General features: G+C 35.4%; 2 protein-coding genes and 1 pseudogene across 2 annotated transcripts in view; 2 read left to right on the top strand and 1 right to left on the bottom strand.

Moving 5' to 3' along the window:
• LOC113120206 (NLR family CARD domain-containing protein 3-like) overlaps nt 1–12,863 on the top strand; it is a 12,950-nt pseudogene extending 87 nt beyond the window's left edge.
• Nucleotides 12,864–16,234: 3,371 nt separating this feature from the next.
• LOC113119779 (small nuclear ribonucleoprotein Sm D1-like) lies at nt 16,235–17,783 on the bottom strand. Its single transcript, XM_026289435.1, has 4 exons — nt 17,644–17,783; nt 16,961–17,037; nt 16,663–16,854; nt 16,235–16,565 (listed from the first exon to the last, which is right to left on the bottom strand). The coding sequence occupies exons 1-4, from the start codon at nt 17,655–17,657 to the stop codon at nt 16,483–16,485; spliced, it is 366 nt and encodes a 121-aa protein (XP_026145220.1). The 5' UTR covers nt 17,658–17,783; the 3' UTR covers nt 16,235–16,482.
• A 545-nt stretch (nt 17,784–18,328) lies between these two features.
• The window catches only part of LOC113119753 (cleft lip and palate transmembrane protein 1-like protein), an 8,499-nt gene continuing 4,327 nt past the window's right edge, over nt 18,329–22,500 (top strand). Inside the window, exons 1-8 of the mRNA XM_026289395.1 lie at nt 18,329–18,816; nt 19,902–19,996; nt 20,143–20,332; nt 20,411–20,559; nt 20,659–20,737; nt 20,824–20,941; nt 21,879–21,973; nt 22,084–22,168. Of these exons, the coding sequence (XP_026145180.1) occupies nt 18,652–18,816; nt 19,902–19,996; nt 20,143–20,332; nt 20,411–20,559; nt 20,659–20,737; nt 20,824–20,941; nt 21,879–21,973; nt 22,084–22,168 (976 nt within the window). The 5' untranslated portion in view covers nt 18,329–18,651. The remainder of the gene's footprint in view (nt 18,817–19,901; nt 19,997–20,142; nt 20,333–20,410; nt 20,560–20,658; nt 20,738–20,823; nt 20,942–21,878; nt 21,974–22,083; nt 22,169–22,500) is intronic.

Genomic DNA, 22,500 nt, shown 5'->3' with positions numbered 1-22,500 from the left:
CCAGCTGATCTGAGGTACAACTCTGCACAGAACGTCAGACAGTTATTTTATTTAAGAAATATAATGGTACATCCATTTAATGACAGTTACTTGTCATGTTGTGCATCCAGAGTAGACAGTATCACTAATCAAAATGAGTTCTGTATGCTTTTGTCATGTCTGGTGTAGACATAGATTCGATTTTATTAATAGATTAATGTGGTAATCTGTTTTTTATTTTCATTTTTAACTGATCCAAAGCACATTCAGATCAAATCTGGTGAAGAAGTTTCAGTGTCTGTTTGAAGGAACATCAAAGCAAGGAAACCCAGCTCTCCTGAATGAGATCTTCACAGAGCTCTACATCACAGAGAGTGAGAGAGGAGAGATCAATAATGAGCATGAGGTGAGACAGATTGAGACACAATCCAGGAGAGCAGCAACAGAGGACACAGCAATCAAATGCAATGACATCTTTAGACCTTTACCTGGACAAGAAAAACCCATCAGAACTGTGCTGACAAAGGGAGTCGCTGGCATTGGAAAAACAGTCTCTGTGCAGAAGTTGATCCTGGGCTGGGCTGAAGGGAAAGAGAATCAGGACGTCCAGCTCATATTTCCACTTCCTTTCAGAGAAATCAACCTGATGAAGGACAAAACACTCAGTCTTTCAGATCTTCTTCATGTCTTTTTACCCTGAAACCAAAGATATGGAAATATCTAGTGATGAATATAAAGTGTTGTTCATCTTTGATGGTCTGGATGAGTGTCGCCTGTCTCTGGATTTTCAGAGCGATGTGAGGTTGTGTGATGTAAGTGAATCAGCTTCAGTGGATGTGCTGCTGATGAACCTCATTGTGGGGAATCTGCTTCCCTCTGCTCTCATCTGGATCACCTCCAGACCAGCAGCAGCTGATCTCATCTCCTCTGAGTGTGTCCATCGAGTGACAGAGGTACGAGGCTTCAGTGATCCACAGAAGGAGGAATACTTCAGGAAGAGAATCAGTGATCAGAGTCTGGCCAATACAATCATCTCACACCTGAAGTCTTCAAGGAGCCTCTACATCATGTGCCACATCCCAGTGTTCTGCTGGATCTCAGCCGCTGTTCTGGAGAAGATGTTGAGTGAAGCAGAGAGTGGAGAGATTCCCAAGACTCTAACTCAAATGTACACACACTTCCTGATCCTTCAGACCAACATCAAGCAAGGAAAGGACTATGAGAATACAGTCAAAGATGAAGATATGATCCTCAAACTGGGGAAACTGGCTTTTCAGCAGCTTGTGAAAGGAAACCTGATCTTCTATGAGGAAGACCTGAGAGAGTGTGGCATTGAAGAGAAAGAAGCAGCAGTGTACTCAGGATTGTGCACTCAGATCTTCAGAGAGGAGTTTGGCTTGAACCAGGGGAAAGTCTTTCTGTTTTGTTCATTTGAGCATCCAGGAACATCTAGCAGCTCTATATGCACATCACTCCTTTACAAAGACCTGCATAAATGTGTTTGATCAAACTGAACAAAGTCCCTCCTTCAAAGTTTTAACCCGGAAGAAAAAAAAGGGATTATTTGGCCTGCACCAGAGAGCTGTGGATGAGGCTTTACAAAGTAAGAATGGACATCTGGATCTTTTCTTGCGTTTTCTTCTGGGTCTCTCCTTGAAGTTCTGTCAGACTCTCTTAAGAGAACTACTGACACAGACAGGAAGATGCTCTTACAACAAAGAGGAAACAGTTGAGTTCATCAAAGAGAAGATCAGGGAGAATTCCTCTCCAGAGAGATCCATCAATCTGTTTCACTGTCTGAATGAACTGGGAGAAGATTCACTGGTGCAGGAGATCCAAGATTATTTGACATCTAAAAAAATAAAACAAATCAAACTCTCTTCTTCACAGTGGTCAGCTCTGGTTTATGTGTTGCTGACATCAGAGCAGAAGATGGAAGAGTTTGTTCTAAAAAAGTTTATTGGATCCCAAAATGCAGCAGATGAAGTTCTTCAGAAGCTGCTGCCTGTGATTAAAGAATGCAGATCAGCTCAGTAAGTCACACTCACAATAATCACTACACTGATAAAACATGATCACATTCTTGATTTTAGCATGTGCTTTCTTACCAAAAATTTGGGTGCCCTAAGCATAAATGCTTGTGCCCCCCCCCCAACCACCCACCCAAGTTTAGTGCAAATAACAGTATAAGTGTATGAATTTTATGAAGTATGAATTTTAAAGTGCACATTTTAAACTGCGAATAACCATGCATAACTGGACAGTAGAAATTACTCAACAGAGGGACTACATCTCTATAAAAAGACCATTCTGCTATTCTATAGAACTTTATTAAACATTTTCACTACCATCAGTTGTCAGAGGCCCTACAGAGGCACACGCCTACATTTCCTAGCTGCAAAATCAGCTATCAGCAGTGTTGGGAACGTTACTTTAAAAAAGTAATTAGTTATAGTTACTCACTACTTCTTCCAAAAAGTAACTGAGTTAGTACCTGAATTACTCTATAATAAAAGTAACTCGTTACCAGGGAAAGTAACTATTTGCGTTACTGTAAAAAAAAAAAAGTTTTCACAAAAAAAGTTTTCACAAGTCAGTTCAAATGAGTAGAACAGACAGGTACATAACTTTCAATATTTATTGCACGTCAACAGACAGCAAGAGTTTTATCCTGCACTTCGAGTATTATCTTTGTAAGAAAAGTGTTTTTGGCCACTAGCTTTGTTGCGTGTCACACATTACATGCACGTTCTTGCCTTTGACCACAATGAATTTGAGGTAGTGCTTATATCTTCACTTTGAAAATGCCAACTTTTCATCGGATTGCTCCTGACTCGCCATCTCGCCATCTCTGCTGCGAATCTCTGTGTAGCTGTTGCTTGTGTGTGTGTGTTTATCGCCGCTGGCGCAGCCGCGTGTGCCGGCATGTGTGTAAAAACACTGGCTCTGATTGGCTACCATGAAACACATGACTCTGCCTTAGCCAATCACAACCGCTTATCTCGTCATTAACCCACCTGCTCACTCAGTGTGAGCCAGGGGTGTGTTCGGATTGCATAGTTTATTAAATCAATGCATAGTAACGCACCGCATTTAACGTTCAGTAACATTAATGGCATTGTAACGACGGGAAAAGTAATTAGTTAGATTACCGCGTTACCTTACGTTACCTTTACTTAGCTTACTTCTATTAAAACTAAAATTTTTATTTAAAACATTGTCTTACCTGCAAGCGACGCGCGAGCATCATCCCGCAGTCACTTCTTTTTTCCGCCCCCGACTCTTGGTGCCTTTTCAAGGACATGTCTGAGGTCTGCCAAATTTGACATTGATTGAGGCATAATCGAACCACCATAATAGACCACTGGGAGGTGGGGAAGGGGGGGCACCAGAGGGAGACTGGCACAGAGATGCACCTTGTTCTCGACTAATTTGGTCTAGGCCCAGGGCTGGACTGGGACAAAAAATCAGCCCTGGACTTCATCCAGACCGGCCCACTATTCATGTAAACATGCGCGCGCGCAGACGCACACAAACACACACACACACTACATGTCTATACATACATTAATCTGCATGTAAAATTACTGATTAGAATGTATTACTATCAAAACCAAGAAGAAAATATTAAAATAATAAACAAAGAAAATGCAAATGATTTTATCAGGCTTTATTTTAAATATCTCTGACCTGTTAGCTGCTATAGTAGGCTAGTATTAAGACCACTGATCTACAGTAAACGTGATTTATAAAGACCACTGCTCTACAATAAAATAAAAGAGTAATTAAAACAAAGAATTTTGTGTAGTGATTTATTTTAAAATTTTCTTAACATAATCAAAGGCCTTTAAAAATCCTTGAAGTAGACTGGCTTATATATTCAAATGCAGAGCTCGATGCTAGGGTTCAAAACTGTACTTGCCCTGCCAAAAATAAATACATACAAATAAAATTGCTATTGTTTTCTTTGTAAATAAGCGTCAGTCTCATTTCACAATTCCAATTTCAATACCACAATAAACACTAACTTTTAAGTTCAAACATTAATGAAGACAAGTGAACAGTCAGTAATAAAATAAGAAAAAAAGATCATAAATAGCACCGTTTTCAGGTACAGATATTGCATATCCAAATATAAAATACACACACACATATATACATACATATATATCCTTGTTAAAGCTGTTATTCAAGAGCAGTGAGTTATTTCTCTTTGTCTTATGTTCACAATGACACAGACCGACAGAAGGTATAAGGCTTCTGCCTGGCACTTTAAGAGATTTTTTTCTCAATTGATTACAAATTGAAAAAATATATCTCACATAAATGCTGTAAATATACAGAGACATAGAGCATCAGCTTGTATTATTAAATATTAAAAATAATTAAATGTAATGCAGTTTTCATTATAATAACAATTATTTAATGGCAGGTGAAAATATAATAAATATGTACTATAGTGCACACATTTAGCAAAATACTCCTTTCTTATGGCTATTTTTCTCAACTAACCTTGCTATGGTCTTTAAATGGCTTTCTTGAGGTAAATGTAAATGTTCTGTGACATAATTGTTCTCCTGCTGTTTTGACTGATGACTGATTGATCGATATTATTTATGAGGCATATATACATTTCGGTAAGTTATACTGTATCTTTAAACAGAAAGTAACAGATGATCCGTTTACTAGCACTGACGCGATAAAGCGATCTGTCATGTCACATTTTCTGACGTCAAAACGGTATTGTCTGAATTTTGTAATAAAATGGACAGAACCTGAGAGCTGAGAATTTTAAATGTAATTCATATAGATCAGTGAGTGGTGGCATATTACAGCATGAATATCCTAACTTTTTGAAACAAAACAATGCAGTAGCCTACGTGTATCACTTCTGTCTCACCTCAGCAGTCAAGTCCCGCCCTGCTGACGTCTTCACTGAATCTTTTGCCTTCCAGCAAATAATTTATATATCTTGACACATTGGTGGCATCTGCCTCAAGTGCTTGTCGTTTTCTCTCTCTCAACGTTCGGCCCCTCCTTACGCTTAGATATTTTATTATTTAACATATTGAATTTCGTTGCAGTTGTAATGGCCCGCTTTTCAAGGCTAGAACTTGATTCTGATTGGCCAATGAGAGCAGTGAACACGTCACGTCTCGCAGCTCGCATCAGCATCATGCGCACGCGTCGTTTTATCTGTTCTTTATACTGCTTTTTGTAATGTTTTAAATAAATTATTGTGACTAACGTAAAAACAAAAAGCATCATGCAGCTTCATGAGAGAGACACATAAGGCCGGAATTGTACCATACAACAATATAATTACGAATATATTTGCGGTTACTAATGATTTAAAAACAAAATACATAACACACCGGCCCAACCAGACCGCGGCCCACCGGGAATCTCCCGGTAGTCCCGATGACCAGTACATGCCTGTTAGGCCTATATTACTTTTGTATTGCTTTTGTATATTAACATGCTTTTAGAAATATTTTATTTGTTATTTATACTAGTAGCCTATTGTGATGATTTTTTCACGACCCAGATTTTTTGGCGCCCCCCCCAAGCACTTGGTGCCCTATGCGCAGTGCGGGATGTGCGTGTGCGGAGCGCCGGCCCTGAGGAGAAGTGTTCACAAAATCACTGGCAAGGCCATGCAAGGTGCCATATGCTCTTTAATAAGTGTGATAGAAGTATTCAAAGAATCTGAATAATTTTAACCTTTGTTTTCCATTTGATAAAAACACATAGATTAAAGATGTGTTTTATGTATACAGAGTTTACTTATATTGTAACTAGTTTAAGAACCCCTGCTTGGGAATCACTGCTTTAGAATGTTATTATAGAAAATTGACATACCCTTTAAAAAATAATACAGTTTGCTAACACTGCAGTGGATCTGGAGCAGCAGAGTCATTACAGAATGCTTTTAGCGTGGATTTAAATCCACTCCATTCATATACCATACTCTGGCTGATAGAGGGGAACATCAGCCAGGGGCAAAGGGGATGTGGCTTGGGGCCTTAGCCACCGCTGTGCACATCCCTGTTGCTAATATTGTGGTGAGAATAATGCTTATAGGTAACACTAAAAACAGATCTTTTTTTTTTTTTTTGTTCAAAAGCAAAATCTATCTTTTGTATCTTTTATCTGTTAACACTTCAAGAGTGAAATATACTCAAAGTTTTATTTCTGAGACCCCAGGAGTGTGAAATCGCACACTTAGAGAAGCAGCTGATGAGGATTTTAGTGTTTCTGTGCGAGAGCTGATGATTGTAGAGATCAGTGTGTTGAAGATGATGTGACAGAGAGGGATCAAAACTGACAGCCAACAGAAACTTTAATTCTGTCTGTTTGTTCTCTAATTATGTTTATATGTATGTTTTACTTTCTATATTAAATTTGTTGTTTTCATATTTTTTTCTTTAATTACATCTGGTGTAGGTTCATCATTCATGTTTTTTAATCTCTACAGGTTGTATGATTGTGGAGTCACAGATGAAGGTTGTGCTGCTCTGACTTCAGCCCTAAGATCAAACCCCTCACACCTGAGAGATCTGAATCTGTCTCTAAATGAACTAGGAGACTTAGGATTGAATCTGCTTTCTGATCTACTGAAGGATCCTCACTGTAAACTGGAAACACTGCAGTAAGATTGTATAAATGTGTCAAAATGTTAATTATCCTACTACTATGATTAATGAATGATATTAAAAAAAATACAAAAGGAAAAAATACTAAAACAAAAGAAATACTTAAAAGTGTCCTGTCAGGTAACTGAAGATTGTGTTTTTTTAAATCTTTATTAAATATTTATTTGTCTGGTGTCATTTAATATTAAATACATAATTTTACTGAATTTATGACAGTAAACACATGATTGGATGACACATAAAATATTTTATATGGTAAAAGTAAATTTAACTCTCAAATACCCATATAGAAGTTGGTCTGAACCTTAGAGTGGAGCTGTTAATCTTGTCGTGCATTAGCGTGGATTGAGTCTCTCTTTCTGATAGTGAAGTACCTAATGATCAGGGGTCTCATTTATAAAAGTTTCGTATGCACCAAATGGGCATAATTTATGCGTACGCAATTATCGACGCACAAATCATGATTTATAAAAAAGTAAACTTGCCGTAAATAAGTGATGACAGCGAGGAGTGCTATAGGTGCTCAATAATTGATTTTTAAACTAAACTACAGATCACATGTTATGATAAATATTTTAGCGACAACAACACTTACTGCGATAATGTACACTACTGGATTGCTGTACAACCACAGGTGCATGGAGGTGTTAATGTCATGTAAAGTAATCTCTACAACATTATGAAAAATTCCACTATATCTGAAGGACATAACTAGGAGAAAACAGTAAGATTTGCATGTTTCCTTTTTAAGATAGTTTGTCAGTGACACGCTGAATCGGACAATAGACTGCTATAAATATGGGCAAATCTGTTTCCACTAAAATAACTAAAATATTATCTTATCAGCAAAACTGCATGCATTTAATTTGATTTGAATTGTTTAAAATTCTATTTGGCCAGTGTAATAGAATGAGCTCATCTAAAATATATCTGAGAACTACTTGAAACCATTTTGTTTTTATGCATATTTTCATATATTTATTCTAAAACAAAGCAAGGATACTATTTGCCTACTGTCTCTGTGTTAAACATGGTGTCACATGCATGGAAATGAAATGCAGATGAGGTTATGCATAGTAAAACAAGGCCTTTTAAGCTCCATATATGGTGATTTCTGGGAGGAAACAAGGTAGAGGTGCACGTACACACAATCTATCCCTGACTGGAATTTATAAAGAGATTTTTGCTGAGGTTCTGGAGTATGACTGGTTTTATAAATCTGAAAACTTTTGGGAGTACGCAAAATCTAGCTTTTGTGCCTACGTAAAATTTTAGGATGAAATCTACAGAGAGTTTTATAAATGAGACCCCTGAGCTGTAGATCCTGAACCGAGAGACTAAAGAAGATTGTCATTGTTCTCTACAGGTTGAACCATTGTGGTGTGACATATAAAGGTTGTGCTGCTCTGACTTCAGCTCTGAGATTAAACCCCTCACACCTGAGAGAACTGAATCTGTCTAGAAATAAACTACAAGACTCAGGAGTGAAGCTGCTCTCTGATGGACTGAAGGATCCTCACTGTCAACTGGAGAGACTAAGGTAAGATTGTATAAATGTCTCAAAATCTTCTTTCTCTTTCTACTAGGATTAATGTACTGTATGATACAATGAAACAAAGTAATAAAAAAAAGCTAAATGTTTTTTTAATATTCATTAGGTTCTTTAAAAGGTGTCAGTCTGACAATTTTGTGTCATTTTTTATGATAGTATACATTAGTGATGGGCGGTAAACCGGTTCATACCGAAAACCAGTGTATATTTTCGTTACGATGGTAATTTTGAATATACCGCCATACCGGTGTATTTAATTACTCAGCGTTTGGAACAAATGTTATGCTGTGCCGCGGCCACGCAACACTGTTTCTGGCGGACCCTTTACAATGTTACACTTCTAAGCAGCGACTGCGAGGCATGGTGAGGGTAAACTCAGATGTGCTCTGGTGTTACATTATAACGCCTGTTTCACACAGTCCGTCTGCTGTGCGTATTAATGGATTCCAGCTGCACGAGGTTTCGGTCAGGGTGTTCAAGGAGCAGTGCTCTGCAGCAGTGCAGCAATTGTTAACGTACTGAGTATATTTTTGCTGTGCTGCAGGCGCTAAATTAAAGTGAAAGCGCATACTTTGCGGGAAAAATGAACATGGATTGACATGGAAACACAGCCACATGGGTTTTTGGCTAGGTTTAAAACAAGAAAAAGAGCACTTTTAGATAAACAAGGAAAATAATATATATGTACACTTTTTATGCAAGTGCTGTCGGGCTAAAATTGTCGCCAAAGGCAGCAACATGAGCAATTTGCTCCAGCACCTTAAGCACGTCTTGGAATATAAACCAGCAGAAAATGCATTGTACACCTGATTATGCATGAAATAAAAACATCATAAACCGGAAAACTGGTATAATTTTGAAAAAAAATATATAAACAAAAAATATATATTATATATATAAAAATAAAAGTATATAAATTTTTGGTCAAACCGCCCAGCACTAGTATACATACATTGGAAGATACATAAAGATTATGACACGGTAAAATGAAAATTCTGTCATCATTTACTCAACCTCATGTCGTTCCAAACCTGTATGAGTTGCTTTCTTATATCTAACATAGAAGATATTTTGAAGGTAGCTGGTAATCAAACAGTTGGTGGTTCCCCTTGACTTCCATAGTATTTTTTTCCTACTCTGGAAGTCAATGGTAACCACCAACTGTTTGATTACCAGCAACCTTCAAAATATCTTCTTTTATGTTCAAAAAAGAAAGCAACTCATTCAGCTTTGGAACGACATGAGTGTGAGTAAATGATGACAGAATTTTTGGGTGAACTATCCCTTTAACTCTCACATACCTATGTGGATGTGGGTCTGAATCTTCACCCTCCCCCTCATGTCGTTTAAATCCTGTATACCTTCATTCATCTTCCTGAACACAAATGAAGATACTTTTTTAAATGAAATCCAAGAGCTCTCTGACCCTATAGACAGCAATGGTACCACCACGATCAAGGCACTGATCCTGAACTAAGAGACTGAAGAGTATCATTGTTCTCTACAGGTTGTGGGATTGTGGTGTCACAGATGAAGGATGTGCTGCTCTGGCTGCAGCTCTGAGATCAAACCCCTCACACCTGAGAGAACTAGATCTGAATTATAATAATCTAGGAGACTCAGGACTGAAGCTGCTTTCTGATGCACTGAAGGATCCTCACTGCAAACTGGAGACACTGTGGTAAGATCTTCAGACAAGTGAAGATTTTTTTTTGTTTTAATCTTCATTTTATTAAATGTTTTTGTCAATTTTAACTTTTCATACAAAGAGTTGAGGATTTTGGAGTATATTAAAAATAAAAAAAGGTCCTGACATTTTCTGTAATACTGAAGTTAACCCCTTTAAGCACAATGTAGAACTGGGTCTGTCTGTCTAGGTTTTATTCTCTTTCTAATCACTTCACTTTCGTCAATAATTGAACACCATTGTTTATATTTGTGTGTCTTGCCCACAAGAAGCAATGAAAGTATATTGAGAATTAATGATATTAAACTACTGGATATAATAATGAATATAATGTATGTGCAATAATGTATTTGGGCAAATATTTGCTAGTCCTCTTAATGTCTGGTTTCAACAGTTAATTGAAAAACAAAACATAATACTGGACATGCATCTTTTTAATTTTTCAAATTAATATAATCACTGGCATATTATTTTAAAATAAAAAATGCAAAACCATTACAACAATAGACAATAATATAATTGTTAAATTGTTAAATTGTAAAAAATTAAATAATAATTTAAAACATAAAATGTACATTACAGCATGCATTTCAGTGATCAAGAGGGCACTGTAAACTTCAGCTCTTCTTTTGCTGTTTTCATTTGTTTGTTCTGTTTACTCAATCTTTTCCTATCAGTTTTACCAGAGACAAACTACCGAACATAAGGCAACATACACAAGACAACATTTTTTTTTCATTTTTTTTTATTGTATTATTCAGAAGTAGATATGCTCTCTGCTTTTCATAATCTGTAAACCTTTCTACTCCTCTCTTCTACTTTTACTTTCCTCATGGCAGTGAGGTGAAAATAGCATATTATATTAGTGATAGAAGTTATTTACATTAACTGCAAATAAGTATAGATTCTATTTACACTATTTAAAAATAGGAGAATTTTATTTGCAACAATAGTAGTTAACTGCTATTACTTGCCCGATTGCAAGATAGATGCACCTCGCTGTTATAGTACATTATAAAACAGTATGCAATAATAACACATTGAGAGTTAATTATATTGTTAAAATAAATTATTAAATGGATGCACCCGACCGATGTTTTCAACTAACCACCCGCAACTCGGACTGCAAAAAAAGAAATTATTGTACCCGACCCGCTTCCTGACCCACATTTTTTTTACAAGTAGTAAATGCGTTGTCCCTTTATATTAATTTAATTACTTAAATAGGCTATAGCCTACAGGATAATAAGCGTTATGACCGCACACAAGGCTTGCCACAAAGAACTGGTAATGATTATGACTGTGTCTAAATTAGCAAGGAGACATTTAATTGTTTAGTAATAAACTGGTGTTTTTGTGTCGCTGCTAAGATGAAGTTGACCATGAGGAGTCACCCTGAACGCCAGAGAGAAATGCACATTTCATATGGATTACATATTCAGATTATAGCCTATTTATTTTGGTAGACATTTCAAGCTTTCTGTAGGCTAATATATCGCCTTTATTTCTTTTTAAACCCACCGACTAAAAGGTTAAGACACTACCTGACCCAAAATATCACCCAAAGTTTCTACAGCTTTTTTCTTAGCTATTTCAGAATCTGGAAAAATGACTGGGGATAACTTGTTACTGCAGTCGGTAGAGCGATATGAATGTGTGTGATGTACGGCATGATAAATGCTCGTCATTTCTGCTGCCCAAACTTTGTCAGCCTGTGGGTCATTTGGTTTATTGAAAAACTATTGCACTGATTTGCATGTTTCTTGATGATGTGTTTTTTTTCTGTGGTACTCACATGCACCATGTCCCACAGAAAAACTGCATTTGCATAAAATGCAAAAAGCTCTCTCTGCTTCGCCATCTACAGGTCTTAACCAAGAGTATGTTGTGGTCCATTCGCTATTAATAGTGCATCTTCTCTTTTTCATGGCCATACTGGCCATGGCTGCTTAACCTGACCGAACAGCACGCTCGCTCTCTAATTTGAGACTGTTGACAATGTTGAGGAGGCGTTCATGCGCCAGTCAACAGTTTGATTGACATACGACTCAGCCTATCGACTAACGCTTTTATTGCTCTCCTCTGAACTATTGGACATAAGTTAACAGTACACCCATGGACGTATCCGTGTATTTATTAGGCAGGGTCGAATTAAAAATTGGTACAGATGCTCAATTTGTGTGAGACGGGACAAAAAGTAAAATTGCTGTACAACCTAAAGCAGGACAGGTGGTGACTCTATAATCGCACCAGTTATTCAGCCAATAAAGAGTAGGCCTATGTATTTCAAAATTGTGTCTAGTACTATATTCATTACAAAGGTTTAATTGGCATCTTTATTTCAATCGACCTGAACGACTGCGACCTGAATATCATTAAATATTTTTGGATGACTCCTAACCACGGGTAACTGCAGGCACCCGCTCATTTCGGATCAACCCGCGCATCACTGACACACAAATCATTCAGCTTTGGAATTCTCTGATCACCGTCCAGTTTACCTAACACAGGCAGAAACCTAATTCAGCTAAACCCATAATAAGGACTTGTAAATAGATGGACTAATGACGCAGAGTGGGATATACAAGTCTGCTTTGACTGCTTGGATTGGAGTGTTTTTGAAGCTGCAGCCACTGATCCTGATGAACTCACAGATTCTGTATCATCATTTATCAGTTTCTGTGAAGATACATGCATTCCTACTATGATGAGACCTGTTAATCAAGTTGTGGGTTAAGTCTCTCTTTTCTGATTGTGAAGTTGTTGTAGATCCTGAAATAAGAGACTGAAGAATGTCATTGTTCTCTACAGGTTACGGGATTGTGGAGTCACAGATGAAGGTTGTGCTGCTCTGGCTGCAGCTCTGAAATTGAACCCCTCACACCTGAAAGAACTGAATCTGACTGGAAATAAACTAGGAGATTCAGCAGTGAAGCTGCTTTCTGATATGAAAAAAGATAAACAATTTGGACTGCAGAGGTTTCTGTGAGTAGTAATGACAAAATATATCCATATATGTACTCGTACCATATACTTATACAATAGTTTTATTCTGTTTATAGTAGTTTGAATAATGTTTATAAAATCAAATAAATAGTCTTTGATCTTTATATGTACTTTATACATATATGATATATATATGTATAAATTATCTTTATATGTTTATTTTTTGGTCTTCCGGTTTATCAATATTTGTGTTAAACAGACGCCCTCTGGGACATGAATAGTAAAATTCACAGTTTTAAATTATTATTTTAAAGCAAGAACATAATTATTATGTTTCTGTACATTACAATATGTATCACACATTTCTTAAGGCGAGACACTGCAGGTGAATAGGGAAAAAAAAATCTAATAGTTATCACCTTACTTACCCAGTTGATTGATTACATTGATTATTGCAAACATTTTTTGTATTACAAGTTTTCAAAAATGTTATGTTTAAATATGCAAATGAGGCATTCTTTAATGAAATATGTGCTAATTTGCATACATTTCTAGTACAAAAATCTGAACACTAGATGAAGTCAGTTTCAAATTTTTTGTTTAATTTTTTTGACATATTAGAGTCAAATGTTTTTACAGAGGGAATTCTGGTTATCTTTTTTTGTCACTCCATAATTCAGAAAATACTTTGAACAGCCAGAAAACAATATATTTTCACAATTTTGGGGGGAATAAAATGTTGTATATAATCAAGGACAATATATATGAACAAATCCCTCTGTAAAAATCTTCAGAATACAGACAGGAATAAAAATGTCAAGTTTGGTGTGTGTACGTGCTACTGAAGTTGAGATTTATGGCTCAGTGTTGAAGAAAAAACTCATTTTGAGAAAACGGCCTTTAAAAATATGTATTGTAATTGAAATCTATTGACACAAACAGATAAAGTGCTATAAAAGAAACACTTAACAGTGTCTTTTGGATGTTTTCCTTCCACTAGTTTGAAAAAGCACTTTATGAAAAACCAAAAAGCCCAAAATCTCAAAATTGACAGGTGCTTGAAAAAACATTGTTTTTGCCTGCAGTGTCTCGCCTTAAGGGTCAAAGGTTAAAAGTCATAATTTATGGTCATCGACAGTTTGGAATAAACTGGATGATTAAATGGGTGTTTTAGACACTACTTATCACAGGATTATATTATCAGCTTAATAGAGAAAAGTTTGTTTTAGTTATTCCAAAGATGATGCAGTAATGTCACCACATTTGACTATTTTGTGTTTTTCTTTCAGGTTTTAGATTTTAGTCTGATCTCTGGATCAGCTGATGGTGAATAAAGTGACACTACAAACAGACATCACAATCAACAGAATCAACAGACACAAACCCATAGTGATCATGACATGAATGTGAACATATGAACTTTCCAAGTCAAACAAAGAAAACTTTTGTTTCTTCTTCAAAACTGACGTTTGTACTGATGGCCCCATTTTACATCATCATTTTACAAGCTGATTGTGACGATCAGTGTATCTTCTGTTCAGTTTTTATTAGTAAAGAGTTCAACCCAACATTTGCCTAGCATTGGGTTAAAGACTGGGACTTTATTTATGATTGGAAGACATGATAAGCTTGAAAAAAAAAGGTCATTTCATGCAGGTAATTTCTGTTACAGTTCATTACACTGTAGTAATTTGTCTTCAGTGCCAGAAGTTCTGTATGTAGTTTTGAGGCAAGTTGTTCTGTTGAGCTCCTAACCACAACCTAGATGAAGAATGAGATGAGAAACATTCAAATTAAGAGGAAAACCTTCACTAACACTTATCATGATAGTTATGCAACTAGACCGTCAGAGGTCTTATGATTATATTGTACGTAAGGTTAAAAATACAATTATATTGAAAAAAGGTGAAAGTTACAATTTAAAACACATGTTGATATTTGATAAGAGGGGTGAACTGTCCACTTTGTGAACTGTAATTACATTTTATGCTTTAGTTTGGTCAGTCGGGCTAATAATGGACTGTAAAATGTACCTTTTTATACTATGGTGAAGGTAAATAGGGTCTGAAATTGTTCATCTTATACGTCTGGCAGAGAAGTAACCCTTCCTCTAATGGGCTGTACACACCTTCATCGACCTGTTCCTTTCTGAAACATTCGCAAGATACAGAAAACATACCTAAATACAGATATTTAATTCTTGAGTAGTACATTTTCAACATATAGAAACTTTACAGGGTGCAAAAAAGATGGAAAATATAGTGGTTACTTTTTTTTTCATTTTTACTTTTAATTGTTAATTCGACTAAGCTGATGATGCAGATTCTTTAAATGAAAGCATATGCTTTTTTTCCTTTACACTATTTAATGACTAAAGTACTAAATGGGTATGTTTCTATGATGTGCTTGTAGCAGTATACTGTGTAGTAAACCAGCATACAAAGCTACTTACAAAATAAATAAATGGACATGAAATACTGATATGAGATGTATGATCTATGTATTTTCTTTTTTTCCCACTTTTTAAAAAATATTTTCGAAAATACAAAAAATAAAATAAAAAATAATCATATAAACTTAGACAATGTTGTTTAAATCAGTAAACGAGTAAATACATAATATACCTAGCCATACAGTTCTGGAATTAGAGGGGAACATTTTATACTGGGTCCATTGCATCTTGTAAACACTTTTTTTTAAACAAGTTTACCATGGTAACACGGTTTCAAAATGCTATTTCCTTACAAATCCTTTCAGTTGTTTTTATATAGTGTATTTATTTGTGATTACAGCAATGATTAATTCTATCCAATAAAATTTTAAGGTAGACAACAATTTCAGTGTCTATTATTTTGTCATTGTATGTATATATCTATATATGTTTTTTTTAGTTGAAGTCTCTCTTTGAGTCGACTCTTTAGAATAAATGGCAAACAAAGAAATTTTCATAAGGAGGAATCTGTGAGGTGGTTAGTATTTTGTACACAATATTGTACAAGTACAATGAAAGATAATTGTATTTCTATGTTAACTATGATAGTCTTTACATTCAAATATTTTTCTGCTTGTTTTTTTGGTCGAGCACCCAGTTTAGATTGATGTCCATGCTTTTGCCTCCTTTTTTTTTATATTTTGGACAATGAAAGGAAAAATGTGTAATGGGCTAATTTAAACGAACCGATTTGTTCAGTTTCAGGGTGTTTGATCGGTCTTCAAAATAAAAGCCCCTTGCATTCATTTACAATAAAACAGGTAAGTTGTAAACTTTTTTTTTATTGTTGGTACAATATTTTTGTTCTTTTCCCCTTGTATTTCCAGGTTTCCCCCTGACTAGCAAACTTGAGACACATGATGGAGATGGTTTTTTGGAGTGGCCATTAACATATTAGTAACACCCTTCAGTAAACACCTACACAAGTTTAATCAAGCAGTTTATTGACATGAATGTAGAAAAACAACCAGACACCTTCGCAGAAACATCACTGCCTTATGATTAGTACAAACAGCTCAGCAGCTAAACAAAAGACTCAAAATCAGTTTTCAAAAGAAATGAATTTAAATGTACAAAATTCAAACAACTGAGAATCAAAATATTTTCTAAATGAAAAGAAATAGAAACAAATGCTGTACAAAGCACACAAATGTACAGTGGCTTGCGACGTTCATCTCCTCGGGCCGCCGCGTCCACGTCCTCTTCCTCTGCCACGACCCCGTCCTCTTCCTCGCCCCCCACCACGGCCAGCCACTGCAACACAGAGAGGGAAGCAAACCAACATTTTCACAATGAATCAGTCTGTCTCTCAATGTCAAGTTGGGTTTAGATTGTATTCTCTAGCACTCACCAGCCTCTCTCTTCTTCGACTTGACCTTGGGCTCGATGTCGACCAGCAGCGTGTCCAGAGGAAGACTGTCGGGCAGGATGAAGTATCGGATGTTGTTTCCACGAATACTGAGAGACTCCAGCTGAGTGGGCTCTCTGTTCTTGAGGGTCATCTTCACAGCTTTGAGGTGAGTGTTCATACTGACATCCACACCTGTGTACAGGAATTAAAGAGTGCACAGACAGCTGTCAGTTTGAGGATTACTCAACTTGAAGATACTTTGAAATACTAGGTTATTATTATTATTAATCATAGTGACCTGTAATGGTGCCGTGGACCTGTGTGCCATTCTTCAGTTCAATGGTGACTGTTTCATGACTCAGTTTCATCAAAAACCTGCAGGATCACAATCACAAACAATTACTGAAGCACTCATCATGCTTAGAAATAACCTTAGAGCAGCAGAAATATAACAAACAACGCATTTAGTCAAATTCATCACACACAGGCTTCATTGTATTGTTTCTGTAGAAATCCCATAACTAGCAATATTAAACAGAAATCTGAAATTGTACTTTAAACCTCGTAATTTGGTTTTAACAGTATAATATTTCCCTGGTAATATTTCAAATCTATATATGCATGCGTTTTGCAGATTTTATTTGTAGTAATAAGCAAACAGAACGTTACTAGCATTAAACGTGATTGTTTGTGTTGCTGCATTTGTTAGATTTAAAGCGCAGCATCTACAAACTAATGTTTTAAATGCATAAATGGTGACTAAAACCACCACTTACATGTTAAAAAATAAACAAGTGCATTTAAAACAAGACAATAAAGAGAAGACGACCTCAAACACATATATTCAGGTTCATTCATTCATTCCCGCCTGCTGTAGCTAACAGCTAACAGACAATCTAACTCCATCAGTCAAAATGCATCATGTAGCGCTGCGGGTAATTAGTGCATATTGATTAAATAATACATATAGATGTTTATTACCTGACGAGTTTCATGATGGCGGTGGATTTTAAGGGTAAATCCTCCACCGAAATGAGAAAAAATTGTAGCGCAAAACGACAAAATAGCGTTTGACGCTACTGCAGCAATGAGGGTTAATAACTTCCTGTGCAGAACGGAAGTAGAACCCCTGACAACGCAGAAACATCACAATAATATTTTCACATGTAGAAGATACATAAAAAATATTTACCTATATTTAATCAATGTATCTTTAATAGTAAATAAACGTTGGGTAAATAAAAGAAAAATATTTTTAGTCTTTATGTCCCACGTCTAGACTACAAATCTCCAAAGACGTGTAAAAATAAATGTTTTCTTTTCATTTATTAAAAACAACAATATTAATTGATATTTTAAAAAGCTAAATTTAATTTATTAATAAAATATTTCATATTTAAGTCGTTTTGTTATATTAAATAAACGTTTACGTAAACAAAAATGTAGTAAAAGTTGTGTTTATCATATTTTGATTATGATAATACGTTTAAAAGTGTTAATATCCACGGCTGGGTTAAATGTGTGACAATAGATATATATTTTAAAATGTTTTACAGAGCTTGCAGTTCTTCTTATTTGGCAAAAACAACGACATTAAAAGGTTGAAGAAAAAACAAATCTGGCAACCCACCAACGAACGATACGAGAAAAATAAGGAAACTGGCAACCCTTGTGACAGGAAGTGAATCCCGGAAGTAAGCGCTCATTGAAACATCACGTCAAAAGCGAATCGAGCGTCAAATTAAAGGAATTAAACGCGTACGATTCATCATGAGGAATCATCATCGATGACTTTAATGGGAATATGTGAGGATGCTGCAGTGGTCAGACATGAGAATATTAGTGTGAGGTGTTTTAAACGATGTTGCTGCGCGGGTTTAGACTGACGTGTGTGCATCAGGTTTGATTGACAGCTGAGCTCCTCTCCCGTCTCTTCTCCACGTCTGTCCTCCGAGCAGCATGTTCTGCTCGTGTGTGTGATGCAGTAAGATGTTTCCTAAGACCTCTGTGACGAGTCTGATCGTGGGGGTCTTCCTCCTGTATGTGCTGCACACGTGCTGGGTCATGTTCGGGATCGTGTACACCAAACCCTGCGAGAAACCCCAGAGTGACAGCTGCATCTCTCCTTACCTGGCCGGGAGACCTCGCCTGCAGGTGAGTGGACAGATACTGCTTCTCAAACACTGCATGTCAAACCAGGACCAGGGCTTTATAAAGCGATATGTTGCTACATATAAAGATCAAATACTATTTATTTGATTTTGGTACATTAGCACAGGGATTTTCAGTCTCTTAGATGCCACGGATCCCCAAATATGATCTTCCTTTTCTACAATTTAAAATGCATCTGTATAGTTTCCTGTGTAAAGACCCAATTTAGATAAAAAGATATTAAATTTCCAAGTTAATAATTTTTACTTACTCATTGCGGCACTGCACTATATATTTACTATTACTTCCTTGCTCACTTTATATTAATTATGCACAATTTTATATATATATATATATATATATATATATATATATATATATATATATATATATATATATATAATACTTAATACATGAATGTTTATTTTTTGTCTTTTAAATTTTATCTAGTTGTATTTATTTGTCTATATTTTTAATTTATTGTAATCTAAAATATTATTAATATAATATAATATAATATATTCATATTTAGTTATAACATTTCATAAATAATAATGTTTATTGATTGATACATTTTAATCTACTTTTATTCATTCATCAATTTATTTATTTTTAACTTAACTCATATTTACCCGTTTTTATCTGTTTTATGTATTCATCTATTTATTTATTCATATTCTTTTTTTATGTATTTGTTTATTTAAATCTATTTTTTGTCTATTTATTTACTGTAATCTCATATTTATCTGTTTAGTTATAATATAAATAATTATATTTTTATTTATTTATATTTTAGTTGATTATTTAAATCTCTTTTAGCAATTTATTTATTTTAATTTCATTCGTAATGTATTTTAATATAATTTATTTTATGTCTATTTTTATCAAATTTATTTGGTTTGATTTTTTATAACTGTTTATCTCTAAACATTTCCACATTTCGATAACATTAGCAGACATTTATTTAATTTATTAATTTAAATACAAATAAACAACAAATCTACAGTACAAAATACACACCATTAAGCAATAAAAATATATATAATAATAAATGCAGTAACAGTGATATTTTGGATGTGTGTTTTTAGCTAAGTGTCTACACTGCATTACGACCCAATGCTGACGGCGGACACAGCCTGATCCACAGAGAGGAAGAGTTTGATGTCAACACCAGGTTTGAAAGGTGATTTAGTAGCTGTAATATTTAACTAACACACTAGATCACACTCACTCTGTAGTCTCAGTCTGTAGGGCTTCATTTGTGTCAATTATAGGCCACTGTCACAAACCAGACCTGCTCTCTCACATCTGTGCGTCTGTTTTCTCAAGGTTAGTCAATGTGTCTGTGCCGAAGAAGACCCGCAAGAACGGCACGCTGTATGCCATGGTGTTCCTGCATCAGGCAGGGGTCTCTCCGTGGCAGGATCCTCACCAGGTGCATCTAGTCACACAGCTGACCACATACATGCTGCCCAAACCTCCAGAGATCAGCCTGATCACGGGGCAGGACGAGCCGCAGGTGCGTTGAAGCCCACGTCCTGCATCTGAACAAGCTTTGTATCCATGCTCCTCTAAACCCAATCTGATTCGTCCTCAGAAACCGGAGCAGCTAAAGCAAAGCGGCGGCTCGGAGCAGGACCGGCCCGTTTCTCACTGGCGTTCCCGTCTGACCGTGAACGTGGTGTCTGAGAACTTCCTGTTTGACCGAGAGGCTCTTCCTGGAGACGTGCACCGCTACATGAAAGTGTGAGTCACATCACCGCTGACTTCTGCAGTGACCTTTAGTCCTTTAAAGAGATAAAGCAATAAATGGACCCGCCTCTCCTTTACGTTCCTCTCCTGCAGATATCAGAGCGGGAAGAAGATGGTTTACCTGCCGCTGCTGTTTGTAGATGAGCTGAGCAACCGAGTGAAGGATTTAATGGTGCCTGTGCTTCTCTGATTCTCTGCTCTCTCAGTGTTTCTCCTCACAGAGTCATAATGTGTTTGGTTTGACACGTGTTCCTGCAGGAGATCAACAGCAGCACGACTGAGCTTCCTCTGACCATCTCATACGACTCCATCGCTCTCGGGAAACTGCGCTTCTGGATCCACATGCAGGACGCCGTTTATTCACTTCAGCAGTTCGGTAAGAATCGGACGAATCCCGGGGGAATTCAAGTCAATGTATCAAGGTTAAATGGATTTAATTTCAAATGAAGAACACAGGGATTTTATTTATATCTGTGTATTATTATTATTACTGGCAAAAACTTGTACAATATTTATAAAAATAAAAAAATAAAAAAAGGGGGGGGGGGTTACAACCATAAAATAAGAAAAATATTAGCTGATTAATTGCATTGCAAGTGGTTCATGCATATAAGTGAATGTATTAAATTTTCTTATTCATTTAGATACCGTTTATGTCCATTTAAGTAATATAGTTCATTCAGTTAATGGTTTTGGATTGCTATTGAATAATTCATTTATATAAATCATTATATACAGTAAATAATATATAATTATATTTTTTATTAAGTAATTCAAGTCAATGTATCAAAGTTTCATGGATTTAATGACAATATATATATATATGATTTTTACAACCATTAATTGCATAGCAAGTGGTTCATGTATATAAGTAAATGTATTAAAATTTATTATTCATTTAGATAAATTTTATGTCCATTAGTACTTTGTCAAAAATAATTATAATATAATATATAAGTAAAAATTATAATATATATATATATATATATATATATATATATATATATATATATATATATATATATATATTGCTATTTATATATAATTACTATATATATATATATATATATATATATATATATATATATATATATATATATATATATATATAGCTGTAATATATAATATAAGTAAATGTATTAAGATTTATATAAATATCACAATTGAAATATGAATTCTATTAAATTAAAGGCACTAATTATTATTTTGCAGACAACTGTATTTCCGTCATTTAGTGTAGTTTTGGACTGCTTAACTGCCTACCTAATACAGAAAATATAATTCACAGTAATATTCTTGTCTTTGCGCTCTAGGCTTCACAGAAAAGGATGCTGATGAAATCAAGGGGATATTTGTGGACACTAATCTATATTTCCTCGCACTCACCTTTTTCGTGGCCGCCTTCCATGTAAGTGTGTTTTCCACAGAGATTCATCATCTTGTGTTAACGCTGGTCATAGAGCAGATGCTGATGGGATTCATATTTCACTGCTTTAAAAACACTGCTGTTTCTTCCAGCTTTTGTTTGATTTTCTGGCTTTCAAAAACGACATCAGTTTCTGGAAACAAAAGAAGAGCATGGTGGGGATGTCCAGCAAAGCAGGTCTGTCAACACCCTTCCTCATTTACATGCCTCAAATACATGCAAACTATTCTCTATAGAAGTGAAAGACTGTTGTGTGTTAGTGGAGATAGGGTCAAATGAGCAACCATCACACCAGAGAAACTCAACAACATGCAATGGATTTTGATAATTGTATTATAAACAGGGTTCATTTAATTAATTGCTATTTAAAATTAAAATAAATGTTAACTTTATATATATATATATATATATATGTATGTGTGTATATATATATATGTATGTGTGTATATATATATATGTATGTGTGTATATATATATATATATATATATATATATATATATATATATAT

Source organism: Carassius auratus, chromosome 19 (genome assembly GCF_003368295.1).
Source record: "Carassius auratus strain Wakin chromosome 19, ASM336829v1, whole genome shotgun sequence".
NCBI classification, from domain to species: Eukaryota; Metazoa; Chordata; class Actinopteri; order Cypriniformes; family Cyprinidae; genus Carassius; species Carassius auratus.
Note: the sequence above shows the minus strand (reverse complement) of the source record. Positions and strands in the feature narration are given on the sequence as shown.

Bases quoted from the DNA above. Each gene is read 5' to 3' on its own strand.
- LOC113119779 (XM_026289435.1), bottom strand. The intron at 16,855-16,960 runs GTCACTATGATT...TCCTGTACACAG, and splicing joins GGTCCACGGCACCATTACAG to GTGTGGATGTCAGTATGAAC. The intron at 16,566-16,662 runs GTGAGTGCTAGA...TCTGTGTTGCAG, and splicing joins GTCGAAGAAGAGAGAGGCTG to TGGCTGGCCGTGGTGGGGGG.